Here is a 23,104-nt window from a genome sequence, read left to right as displayed (position 1 = left end):
CTCACCATTTTCTCAGACTCAATTATTTATACTTGTGTGGTTACCATGCACTTTACAAAACTATTTCATAGATTAACTAACCAGCGTGCTAAACTGTTCGCAATATCTGTGATAACAGAATGAGTAAGGGTGTGACACTAACTCACTTTTAAGAGAACTGTATTATATTATAAAATAATTTAACACCGCTAGTGTGTTGTACCTTTAGACGTTTTGTAGCCACTGTTTACAGCAGACTCTGATAATAGATTTAGACTCTCAGAGATTTCCAATAAGTTCAGTAGGAGGAAATAATGGCTGTGCAAATCAAAAGAAAATTTAACAGCGCTTAAAGTTGCACTAACATCTAACAGTATTTTCTGATAAAAAGAAGCATATCTATGTTGAACCCAGGAGTAAAGCCGTAGTTATTTATTACATCTTTTACTTTTTATCGATGTCTTAGACTGTAGAGCATAACTAAAATATATTGCTGACCTCCTCCACACCGACAATAAGAAAATGGCTATATACCATTTTAGATAGCTGCATTAAAATATTAATTATTAGACATGCTGCTATTTAGCCATATAGCTTCAAAATTGAGGAATTATGTGAACAATTTTACATTGGAAAATTAACTGTGCTGTTTGCAAACATGTAGTGTACAGCTTTTCAATCTACATAACTACTGATGTGCATTGAGCAAATAACAATTAAAGTTTTAATGGTTCACCTGTCAAGTTTTATTTGCAAAAGCATGTTATTTGTGTGAGAAGATGATGATATGAAAAGCTTCTGATACTTGGAAAATTAGAGAGTTTATAACCGCTTACTGAACTTTTGAGTATATGATAATCAATGTTGTACTTTTAAACCTGATTACAGTATAAACTAGTCAGCATTGCAAAAGGTTTTATTTCTTTACCAAAAATTTCTAGCCTAGTTGCTGCAATAAAAGAAATATTGGTTTCTCCTGGTAAACTGCTCAACAAATGCGATATTAATGGTAAAGGCAGACACACAGCCTGGTGACAATTTTAAATATATTAAAATCACGGTCTGACTGTCCCTTATCTAACTAAAGATGAACAATTAGAATGCGGTCAAAAACTGTCGCGTTCTTGTAAGCACCATTTAGTAGAGAGGAGGTGCAGCTTAAAGACTGCATGTTCACTGAGTAAACATCGTTTAATTTGTTTAATTATGCAGACTTTGAAATTAGATTTTCGACTTTGTTATTTTAGTTGATAAAAAGTGTTACCAAAATGTGCTATATAACAATTCGTTTGATGTGGTATAAACCGTTGTTGTAAGCAACTGCATAAACTATAATATTGTAGAGCTAAAACTGAAAGAAGTTTTACTTTTGGGCAGTGAGCTCATGGCATGGTTCACAAATATTCAATTCGTAAACCAGCAGTTTTCAGGACCATTAAATTTTGCAGCATTGTTATAACGATGTACCTGCACACTTAAGATGCAATGCTGTTTCTCATGAAAATATGGTAGGGAAACTACCTGCTCTTTTGTATACACTCACTGTTTAGCTTACATCCCAGATCAGTATTCAATGTAATTAAAAAGTGTCGTTAGGTTTTCCTTAAATAAAACATCTGTTCTCTTCATTCATATTTTACTCTCAGTAGGCAATTTGGAAATGATCATTTACATAGAGAAGCGTTTTACCATTCGAATAGGTAGACTGCACTGAGGGTTCCAAAAATTGGCTAATTAATTAGTATTACTTGCTGTGTTTCGCTAAAAGTTGTCGGATTTGTCGTTGGATACTTTAGTCGGTGTGCAACTTGTATTAGTTTATTTATCAAGTACCTCTATATATTTAATTTTGGTTTTGTAGGCTATCCTAATATTGAGGTTACCGAAGAGGATCTATCTCTTTCAAAGCGTAACATTGGTATTGGTGTTGGACTATCTGTGGGGGTGATCATCATCACTGGTGCCGTTTTAATTTTTCTCCATAAAAGAAGGTGAAATGTTTGTTGCATTAGGTAGTTGAGATATTACAGCTAGGCTCTTTAGTAGTTTAATATAGCCTTGCTTGCTAGAGGAAATTAAAAAAGTAATTTCCAAGAAACAAATCTTAAAAGTTCTGTTGCTAACAATTTCAATTTTTCCATTTTATACTGAGATTTTTTGAAGATTTATTTCATTTAGCTTTTCTATAGCATAGCTGAAAATTGTTAAAACAACAAAATATCTTAGTAGTTAGAATGCTATTTTTTTCAAAAGATTTTTTAATAAATGTTGTAACATAGCGTTTTGGTTTTAATACGAAGTTACATAACCTTCTACTTAAAATCTTCATCCTGATTTTGAACTGATTTCTCTCAGCTAAAACTAACAATTTGAAGGTAATGTATATGCCTCTGTATCTACATGTACATCATGAATGTACATGCGTGTAAGCTGCAAGCTGATTTACAACCTTTCAACTGTAACTTCTTGCGATTAGAAATTAAAACTATTCGATAAACAATATTTCCTTTACTTATTAGTTTATTACAACCCTCTACTTATGATTACATCAATAATGCAAAATATGTATACCTTTCAATGCAGCTTGTGTTTAATACATGTCCAGTTCTACACTAAAATAATTGTATGTACCCTCATACTCAATAATCCTCTCAGAACCGCATACATCAGCTTATAGACATTTCACTGTTTGTAGGAAATGTTGATAAAGTGTTCTGATGAAATTTTTATGACAATTAGTGTAGCAGAGCTATTGATTTCACAGCGACTGGAAAGTAAAAGTTTATATAGTTTGCTACTTTGTCTGTATTTACTTGATTAGGTCACCTTCAAAGGAAAATTCGGAAACAGGTGAGTTGCCCTTAGATGAAATGGATTCTCTCACTCCAAGTGCGGGGCCTCCTGTACCTGGTAAGAGTTATTTACTGACTGCGCATTATTTGCTTCGGTTACCAAACTGTGGGTTAATTGCAAATTTTGATGTCATTGTAATATAGAAAATAAACTAACCATTCTCTCTTTCTCTGTCTTTTATTTGGTCAATTATTTTTTTTGCTTGTTTCTCAGACAAAAATGAAAATACCACTAGACAATTGATAACTGTTTCATATTGCTATTCAGAATAATGCATAGTACTGTGTACATCTGAGCAAAAAATGAATTAAAAACATTTTGTTACATTACTTGTTGCACCAGCAGTCAGCTCCATTTATCCTAGTAACGTTACTATGGCCGAAGTGCTATAATCTTTAACCCTCTGAGGCCCCTTGTTGCACTGGTGCAACATAATTTTCAAAACTAGATAGAGCAACTACAAATGCTTTATAGCCAAATATTATTCTCAAGTGGCTTCTTACATATCTTTATGCAACCCTAAACCCAAAATTGATTGGATGTCATGCTCGTGATGTCATCACATAACTCTAGAACATTCCGTGGAATTGAGAGTTGACCACACATGAGGAAAGCAACTTTTTAGGCAAAGATTTATAGCTCTTTGAGGTAAGTTGGAATAACTCATTTTCTGTTTTTTGGTACTATGTTGACCATATTTTTACACACATTAAATGTTTCGAAGAAATAAATTTTTTTCTTCTATCTGTATGAGCTCAAAATTTCTTGTGCAGGAGTGCAACATTGGGCTCTACATAGCTAAGCTGCAAGCCAAGGGGTTAGTATCGGATGTTCCAATAGACCATTGTTAGGGCTAATGCTCTTCATTCTTGTTGATGTGCATAATACTTAGTGTTGTAAAGATGGTAGTAGAGGTACACTGTCTACCATTGAAGTAATATTACCAGGTTACCTTCACTGCTACTAGTACTACTGCTATTAGTCATTTACTACCAAAGCAAATTGGTATTTCCGAATGATACAAAATTTTGCAATTATTTCACTTGATATAGCATGATAGTTAGGTGTGTAGGCTTTCTTTTGGGCGATTTTAGGTGTTAGATGAATAGTATTTTAAAATATTCTGTTTCAGTTTGTAGATACAAAATGCATTCAAAGCCTTCCACTTCAAACAGCAACAGCAATTGCCTTCGAATGAGAAGCAGAGTTGATGGAACGAATTTGCTAGACGTGCTCCGGAAAATGTGACGAAGGATAGGTGCCATATGGAATGAATGTCTATAAATAGAACCCGACAATACATAAAGAGTAAGCCACATCCATGGCGCTTCAAGATCTAGCATAGAGCAGGAGTCAGTGGCATTTTGCATGACTGAAGTATACCAAGGTAGTGATGGTAAGCAGAGGGAGTTGGGCTAAGAAGCTGATGTTGTGCTCAAGCTAACATCTACTCTACAAAAGAACTGGAGGTACAAAATTGTCGGAGGCAACTTGTTTATTGCTATTCCCTTCATCTCTGAGCTAAATAAAACTGGGATGTTCTATACAGTTACTGTTCGAACCAACAGGGTTCAAGAATGCATGCTCAATAATGCAAAGTCCTCAAACGAGATAGTAAAGGATCTTATGACAGCTATGTAAAGGAGGTCAACAATGTGGTTGCTGTCAAATAGTGTGACAACAAAGTTATCACCGTTTTCTCCTCATTGACTGGTGTACAGCCCTTTGCTCAAGCCAAACGGTGGGACAAGTCATCAAAAGAGCATCATTTCTATAACATGCCTGCTGTTATACAACCACATAAAAATATGGGAGGCAGTGATTTGTAAGATTTATTTTTAGCAAAGTATCGTTTTGCCATGAAGAGCCGGTGATGATATCTTTACCTGTAACGACATTTGTAATGGTAGCCGAAATCAACACTTGGAATATCTACAGAAGTGATAGTCGCCTTCTCAAGCTACCATAAATAAAGTACTAAATAGAAGAGAATTCCAAGCTGAAGTTGCCGGCAGTCTTATCCATGTCAATGGTGCTGCCAAACAAGGACGACCAGCTGCAGCAGGTGATGCTAGTCTATGCCTTACACCAGCTAAAAAATTGGAAGAGGTCCGTGCAATGTTCACTATGACAATTTTGCTCATTGCCCAATAAATGCTCCAAAGCGAAATCACGGCAAGCTGTTCAAGAAAATAACTACTACAAAATGTGAAATAGTCTCTGCTCTCTTGATGAACAAAATTATTTTCATACCTATCACTGCAAGCGAATGGAGAGCTATAGTTACTTTGGAACGGTTGATATTGCTCCAGGATTTAGTCCATTTGTACCAAACAGTGATGTAAACTTATATGCTTGTGTTATATTATATATATATATATATATATATATATATATATATATATAACTAACTAGAGTGTGGAATAGGTTAATGTTACTTATCTTTGTTCCAGATTGATGTTTTATTCTGGGGTCACGACAGGTCTGTTTCGTGCTGGTGCACTCTTCAGGTGACTTGTGTTGAACACAAGTCACCTGAAGAGTGCACCAGCACGAAACAGACCTGTCGTGACCCCAGAATAAAACATCAATCTGGAACAAAGATAAGTAACATTAACCTATTCCACACTCTAGTTAGTTATAACACTCCGCACTTTTTAGAGCGTAGAGTGCTGTTAGCAGTAGGCCTGACAACTTATCTATTATATATATATATATATATATATATATATATATATATATATATATATATATATATATATATATATTTATATATGTATATATATATGTGTGTGCATATATGTATGCATATATACAATATATACATATATATATATATGTATGTGTATATTTATGTATATATACAATTTATATATACTGAATGTATATATATTCGATATATGTACTATATATATGTATATGTATGTATCTGTATACATGTATATGTATATAAGTACATTTGCCATTTATTTATTCAAATAAAGTTATTTTACTGGCTCAAATACTTCATAACACTATTGTCTAATGCGTAATGTATATAGGTAGCATTAAAGCCCAATGTTGCGTGAGTGCAACATTTAATATCTCAGGTCAGGGTCGTTGTAGAAAATAAAAAAATTAGAAAAACACTCATAAATATATCTGGAAACTATCCAAAAAGTTTGAAAATTTTTAGAGCAAAGCTTCTGTGTATGGGCCTCACAGGGTTAACAAAAATTGATCAAAAGTATTTCCATTTAACATACGCCACAAAAAAATATTTCAAATAGTCGGTATTGCCTTAAGAAACTTAGTTGAAACTTTAAGCATTTGCATCTTATGAATAACTATTTATAATTCTGTTTAACTGTATTCTCTCATTATTTGTCTGTATTCATTTTAGAGAAGCCTGCAAACTTGAAGTCAAATCCTAGACCAGTCCTAACGAACCCTAATCTTCATCCTACAAAACAAGCAATACTGCTGTCTCACCTCGCAGAATACATCTCAGATAAAGAAGCTATTTTCTCTGAATACAATGTAAGATCAATATGGTTGAGTGTTTGTTATTGCGGCAATTAAATGATATAATTTTTAAACCCACTCACTAGCCTAGTTGTGAATATTAACAACATCAAAACACTTGAGTAGCAGCAGTGTGACATGCGTGAGTAGTGGTAATGTTAATAAACCTGACTTTTGTTAAGTACTAACTAAGAACAACAATTAACGATAACATGCACAAGTTTTATTTTATTAAATTTAGGACGTTCTCCAGAAGATGCCAAAACCAACAATGGATGTAGCGCAGTTGCCAGAAAACCGTGGAAAGTGTAAATACATAAATCTCTATCCAGGTTAGTGCCTTTTGTTTTGTTGCGCTTGCTTTCGGATTTGTATGTATCAATAGACACAAAATTGTTTTGAAGCCAAAAATGACTGGCCTGTTTCATACCAGTTCTCAACTATTTCAAGTGTTTTATAGCAGACACATTTGTATGCAGATATTTGTTGCCACAGGTGAAGTAAGTTTAACACACAAAATTTTAAGTTTTTAAAGTAATTACAGTTTTAATAACCAGTGGATAATAATGCAACTAGCCAGTAAGTCAAAGCTTTAGATTTTCACTCCAAGTTCAAAATTTCTAAGCAAAATTTTGAGTGACAGTAATGAAAGGAAACTTTATACAAATCTTATACTTTGAACAACCAACACTATAATATACCATGGGCAAAATACATCAGTTCAGTATCAAACAATTCACCAAAGGTTTTAAATAGTTATCACCAGGAGACAGTAGATGTAACATAAAAGTGGATTAGCTAGTAGTGGCAATTACATGTAAATATAACTTTGAATACTTTCAGCATTTAACAAACGGTACTTACATGGGATGCATGCAATTGATTGCTATATACGATTGCATGAAATATTTTTAATAAGTTGTTTAAACTGTGGAAGGTATTACATAGTGTCATACATTCTTTTGACGTTTTGTGATTCCAAAAAATTGGTCAATGTATGCTATGAAAGCATCAAAACAACTTATTTTTATTTGGCAAAATTTGACTGTTTTCATTTGTTTTAAAACTAGCTTAAAAATTTAAAACTGGTTTAATAAATTAACTCAAAAAATTAATGAGATCACTAATAGCTAATGTTACATTACTGAAAGTTTCTTTCAGTAACTCTGTGATAGAAATTGGAAAAAAGAGTTCCAATGAATATTCTTTTTTCAAAAGCTCGTGATAATCTTTGTTAGTTTCTTTTTGGGTGCTTATTTACCGCAGAGCAGATATTCTTTCCACACTTTTTTGTGGTTTTGCTTAAAATTTAAGATGTTTAATTTATATTATTTTTGATCAATTTTAGAGGATGGACACAGGGTAATCTTAGATAAGCCAGAAAGTGATGGAACAGACTTTATCAATGCTTCCTTCCTTGAAGTAAGTCATTGTTTAATCAATGTCTCTGACACTGGTTGTAGATAGGGTTTTATTACAGTGCCTATAGTCTTTACATGCAAATAACAATTCACTTCTATCTTATTTAGAAACATGCAGCTTGACCCTTGACACTGCAAAACAAGAGATGATGGATGCCTAACTGACCAGTTCATGTTATGGAGTAGTCAATGGCTAAAATAAATATTTTGTTTTGCAGGGTTACGATGAGGGAGAGCTGTTCATAGCTGCGCAAGGTTGGTAGCTATGCAAATGATTGTAAACTCAGTTATTTAGAAGTAGGATGCAGCTGCACCTGTTGTTATCTGAAACACATGTTAAGGTTTGGTGTTTACATACAGTGTCTTACATTTTCTTGTCCGTATGACAACTATTATTCAAAAAGTTCACAAAACTGTGCAAGTGACTACAAAATACACTTTTAATAGTACACATAAAAGCTATATCAGCAAAACAATTTTTAAGTTACTTTACTCAACTACACAACATAGTTTTGAAGAAACTACACAGAGTAATACAAATACTAAAAATCATAACTAAATGCATTAAGGTGAATACCTCATGAATGACCTAACAGAAGATGGTTTGTAGACTAGTGCTTGTAATAATTCAACATATGAACAACACGTTAGATACATCAAGTGTAAAATTTATTAGTTTGCACACACCATGCTATAACAGTGGCTTAAAAATTTACCTTCCTTTTTCAGGGCCTCTGAAAACAACAATTAATGACTTTTGGTTGATGATCTTCCAGCAAAGACCAAAGGCTATAGTGATGGTTACAAACATTATTGAGATGGGCAGGGTAAATAGGGTATAGCACCCTCTCACTCAAGTGATAAATTGTAGCATCATAATTTTTAGTTTCATGGCTAAAACTGTTAACTTGTAGAAAATACATGTATATCAGATATGTGCAGCTTATAAAGTTGGTAGTTGGACTAATTGGTTGCATTTCGACACACATCATCTTTTAACATTGTTCAAGCAGTAAATGTTTGGCTCAGACGATTTTACCATTCGTTTAAATTTATTGTTAATAGCTTGAGAAACTGTTTCATATTCCACGTTGCAAGAATTTTACATTTATGTTTGTTGTCATGTCAAACAAACATAGACTTCCTGCTTCTAGTTGTGATTTCTAAACTATGGTCAACTTGAATCAGGGGGATAACTCTTTTAAACTGTTTTGAGCAAAATCATATTACTCTTCTGTCACATATACGTAATACTTCCAAAGTAATATGCTATTAGGCTACATTTTGTATTGTGTGCCAGAGTGACTAGCTACCATTTCTGCATTTGGTTGCAAAATGCCAAGAAACATTCAGTATATTCCTGTGTCTTGGTATTGTTTTCAGCACAAATGTGAACAGTACTGGCCAGAGGATATAGGTGGAGTGATGAAGTTTAGAAACATCAAGGTGACACTCACTACCTGTGATATTTGGGCTGATTTTGTAGTCAGGTCTCTCTCTGTTACAAAGGTAATTGTGAGATACTAATAAACATTGTATAGTTAAAATTATTGCAGCATAAATCTGTTACCACAGTAATTGTGAGATACCAATATTTAGCTAGAATTATTGCAACATAAAAACTAGCTGTCCAGACTTAAACATATATTACTGTCAATATTTTAAGGAAATGTTGTATAGTTCCTATAGACTAAAAAATTTATTACCTAATTATCAGTGAGTGACCTTATAGATCAATGGAGTTCCGAGCTTCAGTGCAACTTATCGGGGTTTTGAACAATTTCTTATTTTTTATAGGGAGGTGAAACGTTTAAAACCAAACAGTTTCATTTCACCTCCTGGCCAGATCATGGTGTGCCGGCAGAGATGAGTCCATATGTGGCTTTCTACAAGAAGGTCAAAGAAGGTACACAGCATCTCACAGGACCCATGCTTGTTCACTGCAGGTAATATTGCTTTTAAGGGTTTGTCAACCACCAGTTAACTGTTTTGGGAGACTTTAATTGTCTGTTGTGTTACAAACTTGTGCTGATAATGCTCTCAAGCAGACAATTATTTTAGTACGTTTTGACAACGAAAACTTTTTAAGAGACTTTTTTCGAATTGTTACGTTAGATTATCTAGTTTTAAATACATTGAACTTGATCGTAAAATATTTTAGTGCAATTAAAGAACTTTAAATCAGGGATAGTTTTGCATTGCTTGAATATGTTTTAGAGAAGCATTTTAAAAACTTGTAATCATTTGGTGCAATTTTTTCCTTTCAAATATCAAAAGTTGTATGCAAATTTACTACATTTTTTAAGCAATATTTTGTTTTTGTGGCCATTTTCTGTCTATTTTAGATCGGCACATTTTGAATAAATCAATTTAATTTTTTATGGCTGAACATGCAAAAACTTTAAGTAGACATGCAATGTTCTAAACAGTTTTTTGGTTAGAGAAACCTAACATGTTATTCTTGTTTTAGCGCTGGAGTTGGACGAACTGGTACTTTTATATCCTGCTGGAATTTATTGAAGGAGGCAAAGAAGACACAAGAAGTAGATGTACTGGGATGTGTGGCAGCTATGAGACTGAGACGGCCATGCATGGTGCAAGTCAAGGTCAGTGTATAGATCTTCAATTCAATAGTTGAGTGCACTTCATCATTATGCTACTGACCTTTTGCAGACTGTTGTACACGTAGATATATTTGGGTAGAGTTTGTTAGTGTGCTCTTCACAATCCCTGTCTTTTTGGGAAGATACTAGTTCAGTATTGAATAGCTCCTTATTTACGGATGTTGATGCATGTTGGTTTTATTCTATGATTATGTCAAATAAGAATGCTTAAACATTTCAGTCCTAACGTAGCTGTGTCAAAGGTCAAACATTATTAAAAATTTGATACCCTGGTGCTCCCCTTATGAAATAGGTTTTTTCTTCTACAGCAGACCTTGTTTAAGTTGTGGTAACTAGCAATTGCACAACACTTTACTATCTTTACTGTTATTTTTTCTGTCAAAATTTATGGCTGTCATGTTATAATTTATTTACAGTTTAATGAGAGATTTGTACAGAAGTAAACTGTTCATCAAACTGAAGATGAAAATGCCGCCAAAATAGATTTAGGTCATGGAAATACAGCTGTGTTTATGTATAACTTTAATAGTAATTATTTATGAACACACACTGTTGGTGCATTTAGAGGAATTCAAAAAGTGCTTTTGTTTAAAAAGAGTATTTTCTAAGTACTACCCAAATAATTTTTCTTTGCTACAAATAACTGTTTATACAGTTTGAATATTAATGACTTTTATCATGGCCTGTTTAATCTGTCTTTACCCTTTCATTGAAAGTTTAATATGAAAACAAATATCAAAACCTTTTTCAACGGATTTTCTGATCCTCGTTTCAATTATTAGTAGCAGTTCACAGATTTTAATTTATTTTTGGTTTTTCAGTGACGCATATTTTAAGTAATATTTTACAAAGTGACTGGCGGCAACTCATAAACCTTTAATGATAACAAAGTCTGTATAAACATATGTCTGTTCCAATGACATAAGCAAAAAGATGTTGTATGGCTTTGAACAAACCTTATCACGAATATGGTAACCACACGTATTCTATTGCCTTTACTCGGACAGTACTACTTTTTTCACTTTCTTCTTTTTCTATAGTGTTGGAGCAAAGCCAACATTATTTTACCAATTGCTAACCAATCATTATTGAGTTATCAAAGAGACAACAAAATTTGTTAAAGAAATCCAAAATTTGATTAGACAGAACTTCCTTTTTTCAATTGTATGGGGAGTCAGTATAACTACATGGCTAACCCTAAGGATAAATCAAACACTCTGCAATTGCTATCAGATATAGCAAAGCTAGCATCAGCAAACCTTTGAGCCCAATTGATAAAGCTAAAAGCCTTACACTGAATGCCTCAGAGTTTAATGCTTCTGATTACTTTTAATAACCCTTAGAGGAAACTTAAACCATAACTGTCACATACAACTTTTGTGGTATTTTCTAGGTAAACTAGACACGGTGATTTCAATTTTATACTCAAAATAAATATTGTCCACTAACCTTCAAAGTCATGAAAACATTTTTAAAGCATTTCAATATTTGTCTCAAAAACAACACAACCGGCATAACAAGCTCCGCCCATAAATATTCGACGTAGCCTAGCTTTTTAGGAACGGAAGTTAAGGATGTTTAGTCCAATTTAGAACAATAGAGATGGGTTTCTTAAAACCCATTATTATCTAAATTCAGCCTTTAAAATATTCTCAGTATTTTATGGAAAGTAAATAAATTGTTTAAAATCGCTCGTAGCTTGTTGCATGATATTTAACAGGCTGAACGCCAAAAAGAATGAGCTCAAAAAAGTGTGGTTTTTGCACAAGTTAGCGTTGTAATCATGCTTTTGTGAGCTCATTTTTAAATATGCAATGTTAAATGGCCTATCTATTTTTAGAAAATACTGAGATTATTTTGAAGGCTGAATTTAGATAATAATGGGTTTTAAGATACCCATATCTTTCTTTCTAAATTGGACTAAACATCACAAACTTCCATTCCTACAAAGCTAGGTTACGTCACGTATTTATGGGCAGAGCATGTTGTGCCGATTGTGTTGTTTTCGAGACCGATAATAAAACGCTGTAAAAAAGGTTTCATTACTCTGAAAGTTAGTAGACCAATCTTTATTTTCAGTACAAAATCAAAATCAGCGTGTCTGATTTGTGTAGTTAATACAATAAAAGTTGTATGTGCCAGCTATGGTTTATGCTCTCTTATGAAAAATGTAAATTTGTCAGTCCACCTTTGTCCAGCTCTGTACTGTTTTCAGACAGCCTTCTAAATTGAAACACATAATCAACATTTATTATTACATGTATGTATATAGTCGCTTTTCTGTTCTGTTCTTTTGTACATTGTCTCTCCATTTTGGAAGAAATGCTTTGATGTCTTGTTAATAATATTGTTCTCTGTTTTAGAGAAATAAAACTTACTCCATGTTGTCATGTTAGTCAGTTTTGGTCTGCTTGTCCATAAATAGCAAATATTCATGGCTGCGAGAACGCATATCTTTACTGTAGCGTTTATCCATGTCTATTTAACAGGCTTCCTCTTTATGTGTTTACAAGCTTTAAAAGATGCTCTTTTAAAGGTTTGAGGAATACTTTATAGAACCACTAGCTGCATTACCCGTCTACAGGAGCAGATTCACGTGCAGCATAAGGTTTATTGAGAGTTGGCTTTCATACCGGAAAACAACTCCATATATGCAGTTACATCTCCCTCTCTCCATCTCTCCTCTTTTCTCTCTCTCCCTCTCTCCCCTTTCTCTCTCTCCCTCCCTCTTCTCCCTCTTTCTCTCCCTCTCTCTCCTTCTCTCCTCCTCGCTCTCCCTCTCTCTCTCCTTCTCTCCCTCTTTCCCCTCTCTCCATCTCTCCCCTCTCTCTCCTCTCCCTCTCTCCCCTCTCTCTCTCCCTCTTTCTTTCCCTTTCTCTCTCCCCCTCTCCTCCTCGCTCTCCCTCTCTCTCTCCCTCTTTCCCCTCTCTCCCTCTCTCTGTCTTTCCCCTCTCTCTCCCTCCCTCTTCCCCCTCTCTCTCCCTCCCTCTTTCTCTCCCTCTCTCTCTCCTTCACCCCTTCTCTCCCTCTTTCCTCTCTCTCCCTCTCTCCGTCTCTCCCCTCTCTCCCCTCTCCCTCCCTCTTCCCCCTCGCCCTCTCTCTCCCCTTCTCTCCCCCTCTCTCTCTCCCCTCTCTCCTTCCCTCTTCCCCCTTTCTCTCTCTCCCTCTTTCTCTCCCTCTCTCTCTCTCCCCCCCCTCTCCTCCTCGCTCTCCCTCTCTCTCCCCTTTTTTCCCTCTCTCTCTCCCTTTCTCCCCTCTCTCTCTCTTTCTCCCCTCTCTCTTCTCCCTCTTTCTCTCCCTTTCTATCCCTCTCTCTCTCCCCCTTCTCCTCCTCGCTCCCTCTTTCCCCTCTCTCCCTCTCCCTCCCTCTTCCCCCTCTCCCTCTCTCTCCCTCTCTCTCTCCCCCTCCCCTCTCCTCCTCGCTCTCCCTCTCTCTCCCCCCCTTCTCTCCTTCTCTCTCTCTCCCCCCTCTCCTCCTCGCTCTCTCTCTCTCCCTTTCTCTCTCTCTCCTTTTCTCTCTCCCTTAGTTCAACGCAACACATGCGGATAGACAACATTTTTGGTTTTTCTGTCGGGCGTATGAAGAAACAGTTTTCGGCGTGTGCCTACTTTTGAGCAGGCGACGTATAGCTGGTCATGGCTGATGCAGGGTGACAGTAAGTCGATAGCCGCTGCTCTCTTTCTTTTCACAATAGCGTATCGCAACCCTCGGAGTACTCGTGAAAGTTCTGTAATAGTAAGTTACAGTAGGCCTACTCGTAGCTGGAAAAAAATTAGTAACTCGGCTGCTGAAGGAAATGAACATGACCCACTATCACGAACAGCGGCAAATTCAACGTTATTAAGTAGTGGAGATATCAATCAATTTATCTTTGTATAAGCTATCTTGCATTACTTATTAGAAGTCATCCTCTCATGTAAATTTTCTTTTAACTTTTACACAAATAATCTCAAACTAAATATGAATTGTTCACTACTATCCTGCATTCAGGATTCTTCTACAGTTTCCGTTTTATTGGATAATATGCCTGCAAATAGAGGCTTTTTGTTATTTTGTTATCAGCAAAATAAAAGATTACTAACTAACTAACTATCGAATCGAAAAAAAAAGACCGCCATATGCGGTAATTTATTTATACTGCTCATATTTGGGAGTTATCGGTGACTCAATATATCGAGAAGACAACTCATACTATTAGCATATCAGTATTTATCGTCCATCCCTACGATGAATAGCAGGTTACGTATTATAATAGAGGCGTGTACTAACCGGAAATTCCCGTTAATGCGCCCTAGCGGTGAAAAAAACCGCAGAATAGACACGCCCTTATATAAAAGTAGCGGCTAATAGTCGGAAAAGTACGGTACTCTATAAAGCGGACAGACAGATACACAGACAACAATTGCCGTTTATATAGCAGATTTAACAACTTAATTATACAAAAAACAATTTTTTACATATCAAATTTTAATCATTCACATTGTAGATCTGTTTCAATATTTATGATCTCAATCTTATATAGGTTTTCAAATAACTATACTTACTAAAATTGTAGTGGGAGTATTTCAGAGTTTCAGTTTTGAGTAGCAAACATTGTGTAGTCATTAGTGCGTAAGCAGAGATGTGTGTCTCTTAGAGATCAAGTATTTTTGCTTTGTTCACTGCAAGTAAAGTTTGTTAATTTTTAAAAGGATTGTTTGCATAAACATTATCCCTACGATCTCAGTACTTACATTTCCACCCAGTGGCAAGGGGACAGCAACAGTTTTAGCCAGCCAAGTTGCATAAAGCAGCTGAGTGTTGTGCACCATACTTGTCATCACTGGTGACCTTCTTAGGAATTGAAACCCAACTTGCTGTTCACAAGTCATGCTTTTTAGACTACTAATCCACAGCTGTAACATTCTACTGAAGATGTTCAGTTGTTCACAATCATGGATGATTAAAAATAGACTTGTTTTGAGAGACCTTTAAATATTTGGTGCTTTGTCTAGTTTTCTGGCCAAGTTTACATTTACGCTTATTCAATTGTATTTACAGGAGCAATACTACTTCCTTCACTGCGTGGTTGATGAGATTCTTAAAACTGAGATGTTCCCATGCGCTCCACTGGGTACAGCGGCTAAAGTCAATTTCTATTACGAACAAAACGAAGGAGCTAATGACACCATCACTGCTGAGTTTAAGGTTATTTTATGTGTATAAACTTTCACATTTAACTATCTGAGCATAAACAATGCTGACAAAGTAAACAGGTGTGTGATATTTTTTCACTGCCTATTATGATAACCGATAATCATAGTCTACTTTGTATCTTTTTGTTTGTCAAACCTGCGCATGAAATGCTCACAAATTGATAGGTAGTTCAATATATTTAGGTTTGTTTAGTTTTTACAAAAATCAAGTTCACATACCAGATTTTAATGCAAATCTTTTCCTAGAAAACTCTTTTTAAATCACATTGATTAGGCACTGATACAAAAAAAATTGTACAGAGATTACTAATTTAAAACCAACTGTTCAAATTTTCTTATTATTACAGACCATCCTGGTAGTTTTTACAAAGATCTTTGAGTTTTTTAGTTTATAAGAACATATTTTTCTATTTTTAACCTATTCCGAATATCTGCTAAAACTTCAAGCCATCATATGACATACTACCATATATGTCTAGCAACTCATGTGATAACCTCTTTAAGAATAAAGGTTGTTTTTTTGTGACGTCATAGACTGAGTTTTACTGGTCTACCTGTGCTAAATCTTTAAAGTTTATCTATGAGCTCTTTGAAAGAAGCAGCTTTGCTTGAAGAAGGTTTCATTACCATTACATTGTGGTGTCTTACCAACAGTACAATATTGCTGGATGCAAAACTAAAAAAAATGAGAAAAGTTCTTTATCATTTTTTTAAGTTAAGAAAGTTTGAAAAAGCAGTAGTCAAAAAAATAGTAGTTTTTATAATAACGCTCTCTAAAAGACATAGTATTGCATAAAGAAGGCTTTATCACACTTTGGTGTCTTACAGACAGTAAGATTAGGATAAATGTAAAGAAGGGAAAGACAGAAAAATTGTTGCTTGTTTTGTTTAGAAATTAACCAGTAACCAGTAAAAAACCAATTTAATTTGTTTATCTACTTATTATATAGTTTTACATAAGCATCAAATGTCTGTGTATTTAGAATACTCCCAAACTAGCAAAGCTAATCAAAAATCTGACTTGTGAAATCTCCTCAATATCTTCATATATACAGCCCAGTGTTCAACATAACTGAATAAAAGATTTTGATACAATGATTAAAGAAGAGCATATTGTCTAAGACACAGTAACATAAAATAAAGTTTTATACTAAAATATAGACTATTATGTGTTTTTTTTATATTGCTAGCACACCATTAAGTTTGATAACATATGTATGTAGATCATGTGTCAACTGAGCAATGAGCTCTTGTGCTACGACATTAAAACTGAAACTAGTGCAAAATATGGTCTTTGCTTATTTATGGGTTAAAATGCAAAAAATGTATTTGGTCTGTCACAATCATGTTATCCGTATGTTTGCTTATAAAACTCGGCTCTCTCATTAACTAGCAATGCAAGCATACTATTTATTTTAGAGATAATCTTTCGTTGCAATGTTGAAATAATGCAAGATCTTCTCAAAATAGTGTCAATATTTTCATTAATTTTATTTTGCCCAATATGCTATTGGTTTTGACATCTGCAAAATGTTTCATTTTTTTTGTTTTTAAATATTGACAGCAAAATCAAAGCCAGGTCAGCTAGGGTTTGCTAAAACCCTTGCTAAAATCGCAACTCTCTCACACATTCAGCAAAAAAGAAAGTTTACAACTCTTCATATACCTGCTCTTTTTATGGGAGGATATGAATATAAAAGCTCCAAAGATTTTTTTGGATAGCCTCGCCAATTTATTGATTCACATAAAGCCTATTGTCTGTTCATTGCTTAGACTCTCAATGTGGTTATCCTTTATTTACTGAACATTTGTTTTTGGATTTTGTCCATTTTTGGTCTTAGAAATTATTAATTTACATGCAGGTCTCTGGTTTTGGATTTAACTAAAAATTAAAAGTACAATCTTTTAATCTCTTTAATAATGCATAAATATCACTATTCACGAGACAATTTCTTTCAACACTGGCAAGATTTTGTGTATGTTTTTTTTTGTAGTTTTCTTGACTCTCTAGTCTGACGATTGTTTGCTGTTGCAGTTTGTTTATTGTAAGTTGAAGTCAATTATTATAGAGGATAGATATGAGGTTAACAGATATGGGTGAGAGAAGCCTGTCTGGCTCGGAGTCTGAGAATAGAGACAAAAACCGTTCTATGGAAGTTCTACCAGGTCGGTTGCACAATGAGTGCATCGAAATGTTAAAAATTAATTTTATAAATGCCCACAGAATAAAGGTGTAAACATTTGAAGTGACTGAACTGGTTTAATTTGTAAGTATCATGGCATGGTATGAATGTCTCGACAGATTCATATTTGCGCTTTCGCAATGTTAAATCATGAGGTAGCATTGTCTTTGTCATTATTTTCCTGCGTCTCTAATACAAAAATGAGTTGAGTTCACAATACACTGACTTTATTTACGTCGAGTTTGGATCAAAAGCTAAATATAAAACCAACTAGGTAAATTGGATTTTATATAAATTATATCTAGCTTTTTGAGTTACTAGTTATGGTAATGGAGAGGAGCTATTTACTACTTTATCGTGGTTACTTTAATCCTAGCTACAACATAGCCATCATGAAACATGTTGCAAAACAAAAGCTTCATTAACTAAGAGAGCGTCATTCCAGTTTACAGCCAGCTTTTACTTTGAAAAAGCTAGGCTAGCTAGTGTTCACTGGGTTCAAACATTTGACAATCCGCCGTGTTTGCCGGAATGTACAAATTGAAGTTGCATTTACTGACAAAATAAATGATTTTGCTTGTATTTTACTTGCACCTGGTGTATTGTTGAACTTGTGTGTTGTGCTTGGAGCATTGTGTGGACAGCGTTATGCTGGCATGCAACTCGCTTCATGTGCTTTAGCAATTGTTTTTTACTAATATTTTTATGCTTCTTGCAGTTCGTGAATTAATATTTGACAGGTGGATAAAGATTATTGACATCTTGCATTCTATATGCTCAATATAATAAATAGTTTTATACAAGACTCACCTGAATTAGTGAAATAATTGTGAAGTTTTGTTTTCATTGGTGGAGACATATGTCACTTTAAAACTACTTTTTTAAACAGAAAGTGTTAGTTTAAAGCTTTTAATCCAGTGTATTATGATATAAAATATTCTCAACACAAACATACAGACACTTCATGGTTAGTGGTGGCGCTATGCTTTAACTTTTTGTTGAAGGCATAAACTCTTTGATGGGCCAGAACTTTTGCTAGATTATTATCAGCCCAAAGTTACCCCTTAACATAGCAAAATAAAAAGTATTGTGTGATAAACCAATGTTAATCCAGTCAAATTCTCATATCACTGGTTCGTACAAGCTTACTAGCTGCCTTTTTGTGCTGTAGATAAAAGTCACTGCGTTTACATAAACCAGGGAGAGTACATAAATGCTGTACTTCTTGATGTGAGTATCATCATTGTATTTATAGTATAAAATGTTTGTTCGGTTATGCTAGCATTTTTAAAAGTAGCATAACCAAAATTTAAACTTACTTCTGCATTCAGGGCTACCAGCTTGCAAGACAAATTGTTTGCACTCAGTTGCCGCTAGCAAACACAGTTGCTGATTTCTGGAGAATGGTGGAAGAACAGGAAATCAAGATAGTGGTTCAACTTGAGCATCAGGTAGTTCATAAAGTTTACCTATCCATATTTCACATTGATATATGCTGTTCATTCTTATAAAATAAGTTGAAGAGCAGAGATAACTTTTGTCTAATAAGTTCAATTTTATGCTAGGACACAGACTTTTATCCTGGTGTTGGTGATGAGCCCATGATTTTCGCTAACTACAAGATATCTCGACTGGCCACAGAGACAAATGAATATTTGAGTTTCATTTCGTTGGCCATCACTTGTACATCCATTAATCAGGTAGTGTTAATAAGCTGAAAGTAGTGTGTTTGTCCATCATGTGGTGGATTCATTTGTTATGTTTGGGTTGATAGAATGAAATAAGATGTTGCTATATGAGCTAGTATCATTTGTAGTTATAAACTACCAACTAAATATTCAGGAGCTGCCATGCAGTCAGATACCCATTGACTATATTGTTTTGAATACTTTATTTAAAGATTGTAAAACAATATAGTCAATGGGTATTCTTTAAACTCTTTATTTTTGCTATTTGCTTATAGATCACTGAACGTTTGTTTTCTGTTGTACTTTGCACCTACCTTAAGTTGATGTCTCGTATGGTTCGAACTATATCATCAGCTTCATGCTATATTCAGACAAAAACAGTGTCCTTATTGCTGACGAGAGAATGGAACAAGCATGGAGACATCAATGAGTTTCCTAACCATGCTGCTCTATTTCACCACTTTGAGGCAGTGGAAAGGCTGCGAAGGCAAAATAGAGATGGAAAGTTTTGTGTGATGGACATGTATGTATACTTACATTTATATGTACTTTCTACCATTTTATGGTTTATAGCTATATATTTAATAAAATGTTAGAGTTTTATGGAATATTTTTTGCACTGGCCAAGTTGCAGTTGAACAATCTTACCATAAGAGAAAGCATATTGGTTGCTCTAATGACAATGAAAACTGTTTTTTTATGAGTTGCTGGTATGGCTGTAGCAAACTTTGAGCAAAAATAAAAAAGAAACAGTGAACTGAATGGTGCTGAAGGAACTTACCAAGAAAGAAGTCTTTTAAATCATTGTTTTTTAGCTAACAAAGGTTTCCTAGTTAAGGCAGATATTGAACTTGTTTTAAACAGATACAAATTACTGTATGAGGATTTTGTGTGTTTTTTTTTCATGTTGCCAATGTTGTCGAAAAAGCAGTTCTGTTATTTTTGTCTTCTAAATTCTAAGCTTCATGGCAGACAATGATTTTGAGCATTAAATATTTCTACCTTTTAAATGTAGTATCCTGGAATTATCAAGCCAACAGTTTCATACCTTATTGATTACTGTTTGTGTTAGCTCATATTATTTGGTATAGTAGATAATCCATAAAACAGCTACAGCTCACTGCTACTGTACTTCTACTTGCATATATGCCTAAACAACCAATTGATTCAGGCTTGGAACAACAAGGTGTGGCCTTTTTGTAACTGCATGCAACGCCCTGGATAAGCTCAAAACTGAACAGGAAGTAGACCTCTACAATACAGTGCTCATGGCTAGGTGCAGGAGAAGACAATTCATCTCTACTATTGTAAGCTCATATTCAGTTATTTTTTTCATAAGTTAGCTGCTGCGTTTGGTAATGCTTTCATTTCAGCTAAATAACTTACTCAATACATAAATTATATTGATTAGTTGACATTTGTCATCACTTGTATTTTATACCTTGAATTAAAAATAAATTTGAAAACATGGAGTTAAATTGTAAATACCACCACATGTTTGAAGTACTAAAGCTTTGAGTAGAGATAATTGGTCACTGCTGATGAAATGCTTATGTGAAATTTATTTGTTACATTTTAAATAATTAAACTCTTAAAGTGTAGCTAATCCCATGATGACTCAGCAGTTTTATATCTTTAAATTTCAACATTTGGAATAGCAGTAACAATAGAGACTCCAAACAAGAACTGTACTTTTTATTGAATACTATCAATACAAGGCGTGACATGGACAACACCTTGCAAATAATGTTTTTCTCCAATTTCTATGAAATTATGAACGCACTTAAACGTATGGTTGACATTCACATTTTTACTATTTATAGTACATTGTAAATTGTATAATACATGTATATTATTCATGATATTTTGTGTTCACACAAAGCAATAATTATGTATTATTGAAGTTATGGAAAGTACAGCTAATCGATACTGCTAAGAACAAGGCAGCATTAAAACCAGCCCTAAACGTGTGCTAGTAATTTTAGTTTCATTTTCAAACCAGATGATTATTTTTTTCAGGAAGAGTATACTTTCCTGTATGACTTCCTCAAGTACTTTACAGAGTCTTTCTCAGACTATGCCAACTTCAAGTAATAAGTGAGAGCTCATTGGCAGTTTCGTGCCATAAACTACCATACCTGTTGTCTACCTTATCATCTATAGCCAACAGGTTTTGTATGATATTAACATTCACTGTTGTCCCTGATGTCTGACCTTTATTGTTCTTTATTACCCCAAGGTTTGTCTGCTTTATAATACATAGTATACAATAACCATTTATTGATTTCATTACCAGATCTACTACAGAGCGGGTGATCATAATACAGGCTTCGATTGTGTATAATAATAGTTTGATGTTTCTAGTGAGCCAATACATATTAAACCTTTGCTGTATTTCATACCCTCTTTTTCATTTTCTGTCTGGTTCACTTTTATATTAACCCTTCTGTTACTTACTACTAATAAAAGTATACCTTAAAAAGACTGAGTGAGTAATTTGTTACATACATGCAAATCACGACTATTTATGAATGCAATGATTAATGTTTTGCAATTCTACAAAATTATGAGCTCAGAAATAACCAAGGTAGTGCCAAGAAACTGTATTCAAGTATAAAACACATTATTCAACTGCAGCCTGAAGCACCAAAAACAATTGAAGTTTTTAAATTTCTAAACTATTTTAAATACCATTATTGCTTCCTAAGTATGACAGATTTGTTTTGAATCCAAGATTCGAATCCAAGTCTAGGAAGGCCATATGTATATTTTAAATCATGAAAACATAAAAAGGAAGAGCAACAAATGTAGTATGTTTGTAACCAGCAAGGCTAGCGGAATAAAATCACATCATCGGGCCTAAACACAGAGCTGCTGCTGCTGGCTAGCTTGTAATCTAGACAGAAGTTCTTGGCCAGCCTTATTTTGACTGTCTCCCATCAATTAATCCATGACAGATGTAGCATGGCAGGAATCAAAGTTTCTCTTTATATTTGACCGTTTCATCAACAAATTTTTATCATTGCATATTAGACACACTGCAGAACCAGCTCTTTTTACAAAGGCAAATTCTTCCGTTCAATCTTGCTGAAATGTGTGATATACTCGTCTTTTGTTCTTTTAGCCATCTTTAAATTTAAAGGGTTTTACCTTTTGATCTAAAAATGACTTGTGTGGTCTCTGTGCGGCCTGAGTAGAGCGGAGTACAGAACTTACTTTTTGCTGCATGCCGCATCAAAAGGTTGTAAATAAAGATTTATTTTTATCAAATGAACATTATTTTTATTTGGTCTATTATTACTGTAATTTCAGCATTATTTGTATTATTGATACAACTAGAAATTTTCCTGTCATACAGGCCACGACCAAAGTGATGGTAGAAAAAGAAAGGGTACTGCGGGTTAAAAAATGCAATATTAGCAGTCAAATGGCACTGCAGTGCAATAGGAGAACTGCAATGGTAGCTGCAATGGTAGCTGTAATGTACTGGGTTTTATTATGTACAACAAACAGCAATAATGAAATGAAAAGATTATTTGTTAATATCTCCCCCTGCAATAGGAGAAATGCAATATTAGAAGTAAAATAGCAAGCTACTGTGTAATAAACACGACTGGGGGAAGCTGTATATCATTGGTCATAGAAACCAATATCAA

At 34.3% G+C, this 23,104-nt stretch overlaps 1 protein-coding gene and 2 long non-coding RNA genes across 3 annotated transcripts; all 3 read left to right on the top strand.

The window, feature by feature from the left end:
• The first annotated feature begins 119 nt into the window (after positions 1 to 119).
• Positions 120 to 15,587, top strand: LOC137390251 (receptor-type tyrosine-protein phosphatase alpha-like). Its single transcript, XM_068076585.1, has 12 exons — positions 120 to 123; positions 1,841 to 1,970; positions 2,801 to 2,889; positions 6,215 to 6,351; positions 6,578 to 6,668; positions 7,685 to 7,758; positions 7,976 to 8,012; positions 8,487 to 8,584; positions 9,141 to 9,266; positions 9,555 to 9,703; positions 10,228 to 10,363; positions 15,423 to 15,587. The coding sequence occupies exons 1-12, from the start codon at positions 120 to 122 to the stop codon at positions 15,585 to 15,587; spliced, it is 1,236 nt and encodes a 411-aa protein (XP_067932686.1).
• Positions 15,588 to 18,951: 3,364 nt separating this feature from the next.
• On the top strand, positions 18,952 to 19,447 carry LOC137385473 (uncharacterized). The gene is made up of 3 exons (XR_010977778.1): positions 18,952 to 18,990; positions 19,092 to 19,211; positions 19,326 to 19,447. It is a non-coding gene; the product is annotated as an uncharacterized lncRNA (long non-coding RNA).
• A 418-nt stretch (positions 19,448 to 19,865) lies between these two features.
• On the top strand, positions 19,866 to 21,827 carry LOC137385806 (uncharacterized). The gene is made up of 3 exons (XR_010977804.1): positions 19,866 to 19,971; positions 20,620 to 20,755; positions 21,468 to 21,827. It is a non-coding gene; the product is annotated as an uncharacterized lncRNA (long non-coding RNA).
• The last annotated feature ends 1,277 nt before the right edge of the window (positions 21,828 to 23,104 follow it).

This window comes from Watersipora subatra, chromosome 1 (assembly GCF_963576615.1).
Source record: "Watersipora subatra chromosome 1, tzWatSuba1.1, whole genome shotgun sequence".
Classification (NCBI taxonomy): domain Eukaryota; kingdom Metazoa; phylum Bryozoa; class Gymnolaemata; order Cheilostomatida; family Watersiporidae; genus Watersipora; species Watersipora subatra.
This window is presented reverse-complemented; position numbering and strand designations above follow the sequence as displayed.

Coding starts and splice junctions, on each gene's coding strand:
- LOC137390251 (XM_068076585.1), top strand. Junction 7,759..7,975: donor TCAATGCTTCCTTCCTTGAA/GTAAGTCATTGT, acceptor TTTGTTTTGCAG/GGTTACGATGAGGGAGAGCT. Junction 10,364..15,422: donor CATGCATGGTGCAAGTCAAG/GTCAGTGTATAG, acceptor TTGTATTTACAG/GAGCAATACTACTTCCTTCA.